The 8,056-nt window shown below is 36.3% G+C and overlaps 1 protein-coding gene across 2 annotated transcripts; it reads right to left on the bottom strand.

The window, feature by feature from the left end:
- Positions 1–4,000: 4,000 nt before the first annotated feature.
- Positions 4,001–8,047, bottom strand: LOC117328022 (60S ribosomal protein L44-like). Of its 2 annotated transcripts, XM_033885339.1 has the most exons (5): positions 7,994–8,047; positions 6,490–6,601; positions 5,231–5,298; positions 4,754–4,870; positions 4,001–4,086 (listed from the first exon to the last, which is right to left on the bottom strand). In XM_033885339.1, the coding sequence occupies exons 1-5, from the start codon at positions 7,994–7,996 to the stop codon at positions 4,066–4,068; spliced, it is 321 nt and encodes a 106-aa protein (XP_033741230.1). In that variant the 5' UTR covers positions 7,997–8,047; the 3' UTR covers positions 4,001–4,065. The 2 variants fall into 2 exon arrangements, with proteins under 2 accessions (XP_033741230.1, XP_033741229.1); XM_033885338.1 differs by lacking the exon at positions 7,994–8,047 and having other exon boundaries at positions 6,490–6,655.
- Positions 8,048–8,056: the final 9 nt, after the last annotated feature.

Below are 8,056 nucleotides of genomic sequence, written 5' to 3'. Positions count from 1 at the left end.
GTATTTCCCCCGGGTCCCTACATGGGCGCCAATGTGGTGTTAGGGTTCTTTTGCAATGATGACATGACCAAAACGTTCGTCGGTTCTGTTACTTTTATTAATATCAAATATGGTCCCTGCAATGTTAAAAATATAAATATATATAAACGAACTTCGTACACGAACGCACCTGACTTATAGACAATACACACATACAAAACACTAGCGTAGCTTTCACACGGACTTACATACCCGCGCACACTGGCTGAATTATTACCCGGTTTAGCAATATATATTAACTGGTCTAGCTAATAAGGATAGTTAGGAATATATATATAAACTGGCTATGGAATGTACTGAAACTATATCTAGCTTCGGCCCAGAATTATTAGAAAGTACAATAATAACCGATACGGCATTATTTGATATAAAATATATAAAAATCCTATAGAATATAATAGCAATAATTAACAAAATATCACTAGCTGTACTCAGTGTACTCACCCTGCATATGGTGCTGGGGACCCGGCACAAAGTGCAGACAAAATAGGATAGCTATAGTGGTTTCGTAACCATGGCCAGAGACCGTAGATGTGGACAGCTCCACGTCTGGCTGAGAAGTGCGGTAGAGAGAGAGTCGAGAGAAAGAAAGAAGGGAAGACGGCGGGAAAAGAAATGCGCCCAAGTCATGACGCATGAGGTGTCCGTGGTCAGTCAGTCCAGTCACGAGACAACATGATTGACAGATACACAAACATTACATCACACAATAACTTACATAGCTAAAACGAAAGTAGCAATCACGTGACATCGCGTGTACAGCGGTACGGAGTGCGGATCGTAGGAACATACATAATTTAACAAGATTCTGAGCGCCAACGATGCGGAGCGCGGATTAGCGGATTAACACAATGTATTGCATTATACTATAGCAAACAAACACTGTGCTACACCTGGAAACTCGAGGATGAGCTCTTAATTCCTGGAGGGGGAGTATGTAACCCTGGTAAATATCAGCCGCAATATACCGCTCGGCTAGAGATCTTCTCTTTAGCTCAATCGGTTGAGCACAAGACTATTAAGCCAGAGGTCCTGGGTTCGATCCCTAGCGGAGGCAGTGATTTGAATTATATCTATCCTGCGCTTTGTTACATTGGCGCCCATGTAGGGACTCGGGAATGATACTCATCGCTGCTTGCGAAAGCATCGCTGTTACCCCTGGAAACTCGAGGACGAGCTCTTTCCTGGAGGGGGAGTATGTAACCCTGGTAAATACTAGCTGCAATATACCGCTCAGCTAGAGAGATCTTCTCTTTAGCTCAATCGGTTGAGCGTAAGACTAGTAAGCCAGAGGTCCCACGTCCGATCCCTAGCAGAGACAGTGATTTAAATTTAATTTATTCTACGCTTTGTTACACATGCATTCACACAGGAGAGGCCACCCTTAAATGACCATAGCATTTAATAGGACATTAATGCCAAGCCAAACCAAACCAAACTTTTTTTGTATCCAAGAACATGACATTGATACCAGACATTTGAAAATCAAAGACAATTGCAAGGAAGCAAATTATACCTTATACAAGAGGCCCTGCATCGCTCAACTGGATATTTCAGCTACATCCTGCTTTCGAAATGCCTCTCCCAACAATGATTCAAACTTAACAGGGGACTTAATCCTTTCATTCATAAAAAAGTATTTTTAAAGGTTTTTTGGGGGTTTTTCTTGCTAAATTTCCCCGATTGGGCACCCTTTCTCCTACCCCAAGAGTGCCACATCCTTCATTTATACAACATCTTATTTGCCAAATAATGCCCCAGTAGTAGGTTTACTTACCTCAATTTCCCCTATTGGGCTCAGGGGTTTCCATTGCCCAAAATTTCTCCAGACCAAATTAAATCAGAACTACATGTCGTAGGGATTTTAAGGATTTTCCTCAATTTATATACTAGATCTCCTTTGCTCAATAAAGCATCAAGACCTTTAGGGCAAGGTTAGCTAAAACATTGTTAATAATATTATTACAAAGGGCAATAACTCTGTGAATAATTCCCATTTTCAAACTGGTCACGAGATGTTGTTATATGGCTACATTAGTTTCATCAAACTTGGTTAATATTTACTCCAGTTAGTTGACTTGTTCAACAATTCTGATCAGCTGTTCTTCACAACACCATAAGCAAGAGGCCCAGTGAGTCTGCATGGCTCACCTGGTTCTCACTGGTTTGCTATTTCTCTGCCTTTCATTTAGTCAAAGCTTGAATCTACAGTTTGTGAGGAGTTGTTTGAATATTTTGATAAACAAGACCCATGCGACTTTGAATTTGGGAATCCATCCTAGGAACCTATCAGCCAAATATAAGATGTTTACAAATGGAAAAAGAAGTGGATGTGTCACCTGCGCCAAAGTAGGGCGATTACAAGAGTTATTGCACGGAAACAGATTTTCTATTTATTATTAGTGACCTTGACATTTGGACCAGTAAAGATCATCTTTTGGCAAGGAACAAGAGGCCCATGGGGCCTGTATCACTCACCTGGTTGGATTTGACCAAATGTCAAAATAATGTTCATGTTCAATTCTTTTTCTTTGTTAACCTCAAACAATGCTACATTGTTGTATATATGGTTATAGTGTGGGGATCCCAACTGCTTTAAAGAAATAATGAAGTCAAGACTCTCCAAGTTTACAACATGCATTCATAACCTTATGACTAGTAGCGACTTAAAGGAATTACCACTATTTCCCCTATTGGTCAAAATCCAACAAGAATTTTTTTACTAGTAGCAATTTGAACCAAATGGAACTTCCGAGTTATCACAAACCAATTTCTAGTTTTTGTAAGTGACCTTGACCTATTCACCATTGGACCAGTAAAAAACACTTGTGGTAAGGAAAGAGATCTTGGTGCCCACCCCTGAACGATCTCTATTGATTCTGTCAGACTCTTCTCTCTTCTGTTTCCCCCCCCCCCCCCGAGTAATCTGATAACATGAACATGTGGAACCTATATGTTAAGTTTAGAAACACCCCTTCTGTACTTTAAGTAGCGATAACAATTCCAAGATTGCTGCATGTTGGCCTTTTGTTTCTCCTATTGAAATTCAAAATTCAATTGGCACAATTAAGAGACAAATGTGGAACCTTCACATAAAGTTTTAAGAGTATTCCTTGCACAGCGATTTGAAAGTCATAAGATGGTGGGCTAAAAACTGCATAGAAATTGTTTGATATGCCACCTTGACCTTTCCACCAGTGAAAAAAACACTTGGGGAAAGGAAAAACTGCATGAAAATTGAATCTGATGGGCCCAAGGGCACTCGAGTTACTGCATGGAAACAAATTTTGTATTTTTAGTAAGCTAAAAGCAGTCCCAAGCAAGCATTTTTGGTAGGGAAGATCTGCATGAAATTTGAGTTTGATTGGCCCAAGGGAATTCGAGTTTGATTGGCCCAAGGGAACTGAAGTTAACGCACAGAAAACTGTACAGACGATGCTGCCGACATAGCAATACTTATACATGTTGAATGCTTTTTGCAGGCGATGCAATAATGGATGCAAGATGGATGACCAAGTCCACACCACAGCATAAAGCTCACTTGGCACAAAGGACCATGCAAGTTATAATGTTAATTAGTGAAAGATACATTTAACCTTGACCTTTGGTGAGCTGACTCCTCGTTTAATTTTGCCCATGTTGTAACAAAATCTTCAATAGTGGAAAGATACATAATTTGATATTGATCTTTTACCCGATTACTTTAGGAATAACAAAATAATAAGTGAAAAGATACAAAATTTGACCTTGACATTTGGAACTAATAACCTTGACCTTGATTTTCCGACTTTAATATGTGTCTTGTGAACTGAATATCTAATTCATATGAATCAGTTAATACCATTCTTTGATTTGCTGGTGGACTGACAGTGATAACTACATGCCACCCGTATCTCTATTACAGGACCCAAATTATTTGTTGGTTTTGCCTTGTGACTAATAAATGAATAACTAACAAATCTCATTTTGGTGGTGTGCCCAATAATTTATTTACAAGAAACAGTGCTGGCTTCATGAACTGCTCCTCTAGAACATGATCATCTGGCCCTGTAAAGACACAAAATAAGGAGAAAATTAGAAATGTTTACTAGGAAAGAGCATATTTAAAATAATCAAAGATGGATTCCAGCCATTTCTTTAGTATTTCTTACAATCAGGAAGAAAAACATAATCATTGGTGCACTTCAAAATTCTATCTATATAAAATTTTGAATCAATGATGTTATATTTTTTAAAGTATTGAATTATACTGAAATCAATTGAAACCAATTTTCGATGTCACAAAACGGCTCAATACCTATCACATTTACAGACTAACTTTGCCAATATGTAATGTTTTGTTTGTTAATAATGTAGCATCCACAAAAAGGCTTAGTCACTGAACATTAAGAAAGAGGTTCAACTAAGCCTGTACTCCATGAAATGCTGTTATCTTCTTCCATTGCACGACCCTTACTGACACTGACCAGTCTTCGGCTTCGGTGCTTCCACCAAGGACATGGCCTACAGAATTGTCCATTTGTGCAGGAAAGTCCATCAATATTACATAATAAAATATTTTCAAAACTGGTAAATGGCCAAAACTTGGCCTTCCAAATCACTGCAGCATAAGTAATATAAACATTTAAATTCAATTGATCAAGTGATTAGGGAATTCAACATATCTCTCGATGCTAATTTTTAATTCAAATATAAAACAATTTTCGATTCCTACCTTCCTCTTCTTGTCACCTCCCAACTCGAAGTGTTTGCAACGTTTTAGTGATAACTGTTTCCTGTACTTGCATGTTGTACATTCCATTCGTAGTGTGATCTTCTTGGTGGTCTTTGCCTATATTGACAGATAAATATAAAGTTTTCAATCCAACACAGGACAGACCTATCAGCCGTTACTTTTAGGTGAAATTTACAACAACCTGTGCCTTGCAAATTTGAAAGTTATAGTTACTGGTATACTTTCTTTAAAATTAGGAGGATATTCATGGGCATTTCTTTATTTTTGGAAAATATACACTATTTCACTTTATGAAACCACCTGTTTTCAGATGTAAAAGTGAACAAAAATACCAATGTTAAATACTACATCATATTTAGCATATCAACCAATTCTAAGATATTTTATAAGAATTTATGCAAAACAATCCAAATTGGTCTTATTTATTGACTATAGCTATTGTTCTTTCATTATCACCTTCTTTCGGAAAATAGGCTTCGTCTGACCTCCGTATCCACTCTGTTTTCTGTCGTATCTTCTCTTCCCTGCAAACAGAAAAAACATTGTTTTTGAATAGCAATTATAATGAAGATATTGAAGAACTATAATTATAAGTATCTGATCCATTTGATTTGTAGCATCCACAAAAAGGCTTAGTCACTGAACATTAAGAAAGAGGTTCAACTAGAGCCCAAACTCCATGAAATGCTGTTGATCTCCTTCCTTTGTACGACCCTTACTGCCATCGACCAGTCTTCGGCTTCAGTGCTTCCACCAAGGACAAGGTCTTCAGAATTGTCCATTTGTACAGGAAGGGATAAGAGAGAATGCAGCAGAAATGTTTACTTTAATATGAATCTGCTAGTATTGCAAAATACACTGTCTACCACATCTTGCTAAAAGGATCTGTTATCAAAAATACATGACGAGTTAGGGACACAGTGCTGGTGTATATTGCAGGGCACCTGATCAATACTGTCATCTCCAAAATGTGTTTTTTTTCTAAAAACAAAAAGGTGGCATTTGCGCCCCCCCCCCCCCCCCCCCCCCCCCCCCCTTAAATCTCTTTTATTTTTATACAATTTGTAGACATGAAAATAAACCATAACCATTTTTTTTTTTACATTTTTATAATTAAATGTATCATATGATCCAGAAAGTATCAAGTTTCCATTTTGTACTCAAGTACTCAATTCAATACAACAAATTTTATAGCATTATTTATATATTAATATGATATGAATACAAAACTATAATAACTTAAATAGTCAAAATTGTTTTAAGAGACCCTGAAAGTGATCCTGGAAAAAAGGTCACATAATGACAGTTTGGTCTCTTAATTAAATCACCACTATTTGACAAAAACTAAGAAAGACTATATATGTATCAGACTCTTAATTGCACCATACATTGTATTTTAAAATCATGTACAACATAAGACAACATACCTACAGGTGCAAAATTATAACTTAAAACATGGAGTATGCAAATCGAAAATTACTGCATAAATTATATTAAAGTGAAAGATAAATTTCAATGTTTATCCAATTTAAAGATGAAATTTATAGAAAAATCAATTTGCTGACTAGGCCTAGATCCAAATATCTATCACAGTCAAATACTTGATTTAGACTTCATGTTCATGCCATGTTACATTCTTTAATAGCAGATGACCAATTATTGTAATCAAAGTTACACATCTGTTAAAGAGCAGCAATCTTTCAGTTTATATTTACCTTGGGCATATAGGGAAGCCCTTCCAGTCTTGTATTGAGTAACTTTGTGAAGGGTATGCTTCTTGCACTTTTTACCCTTGCAAAAGGTCTTCCGTGACTTCGGAATGTTCACCTGAAAAATATGTTGTATACCAGATGATATTTCTGCCATTGATTTCATTTAAGTCATTTTTATTCGTCAAAATCAAGCCTTTTGATAAGTTGGGCAAAACCCTGCATTTGTTCTGCAGTTTGAGTAACAGTTACTACTTTATTTAAGTAATAGATAAGTTACTGGTACTCAAATGCAGGATAACCTGGAACTTTCTTTCATACATCATTTGTAATAAAAACAGTGTCATACTTTTAACATGGCCCCATACTATGATTATAATGCGACTACTTCTATGACACAGGTGAATTCATAAGACATTTTCACTAAATGCTCCCAAAGGCTTCACACTATAATCAATTGAGATAAAAGTCATTTAAGAAAAATTTAGATAACAGAAATAAACATTTCTCCTGCAAATATCAGTGTCACATTGGTTATTGGGCCATGTTAAAAAGATGACACCTTTTTTTGTTACAAATTGCACAAAACTTTGTTTCTATTTAAAATATCCTGTATTTGAGCGACATATTTATTACTGAAAAGTAGTAACTGTTACTCTAATGTAGGACTATTACACACGTGGGGTTGTGCCCAACTTGTTTAATCATTTGCATTTGATATCATTTAATTTGCATTCAACATCATATACTGCGGTATCAAGTTCAATACAACTTCAATACTTGTGGCAGACTTATCGTAAATAAAGGATCTTAACCATTTACATTTTTTTTGACAACATCATATACTGTGGTATAGGTATAGAGTTAAAACCAACATTGATGCTTTTGAAATCTGAAATTTGAGCAGATTTATTTTGTCAGGTCTCGATCAGCACAGTATATCGACTAGCTCAGGAGACTTCATGGACAGATTTTGGAACCTGCCTATATTACGGCAGTTTCAGTGGAATCACAACTTAGAAACCATTTAGACTCGGCATATGATACTTTGTACTTATCAAAATATCTCCACTTATTCTGGATTATTATAACCACCCATTACATCAAAACATGGTGGTTTGAGCCGAGTGTTTACTCCAGTTACTTGAAAACAATAAATCATCTCCCCCGTTCCAAATGTTCTGCTCGAAATATTTCATATTTACGCAAATATGACATGTTATTCCACAATACTGTTTTGAAAGAGGTGTCAACACGATTTATTCTGGACATCCCCGTTTGGTGTAGTACGGTTTGTTACATTTTGAAGAAATAGATGCATGTTTACAAGCTTATCACTTCCCAAATAAATAAAAATCAACTACTAACCATGAAAATTTACAAAAACTAAAAGTTTGGTGAAACAAAACAAACTATTCTCTTTAATTTTGACATATTTAGGAATAAAATGATGAGAAATAACAGTGGATGTTTTTGGATTTTAACGGCGACATCGTATAAAATTTCTCACCATTTTGCAGGTTGGTTAGAAAAAGGAAGTGAACTCGCGCAGGTCACGTAAATCTTGTCTGTC

Source organism: Pecten maximus, chromosome 5 (genome assembly GCF_902652985.1).
Source record: "Pecten maximus chromosome 5, xPecMax1.1, whole genome shotgun sequence".
In the NCBI taxonomy this organism is placed as follows: domain Eukaryota; kingdom Metazoa; phylum Mollusca; class Bivalvia; order Pectinida; family Pectinidae; genus Pecten; species Pecten maximus.
The sequence above is the reverse complement of the archived record's forward strand: the minus strand, read 5'-3'. Positions and strand labels throughout refer to the sequence as shown.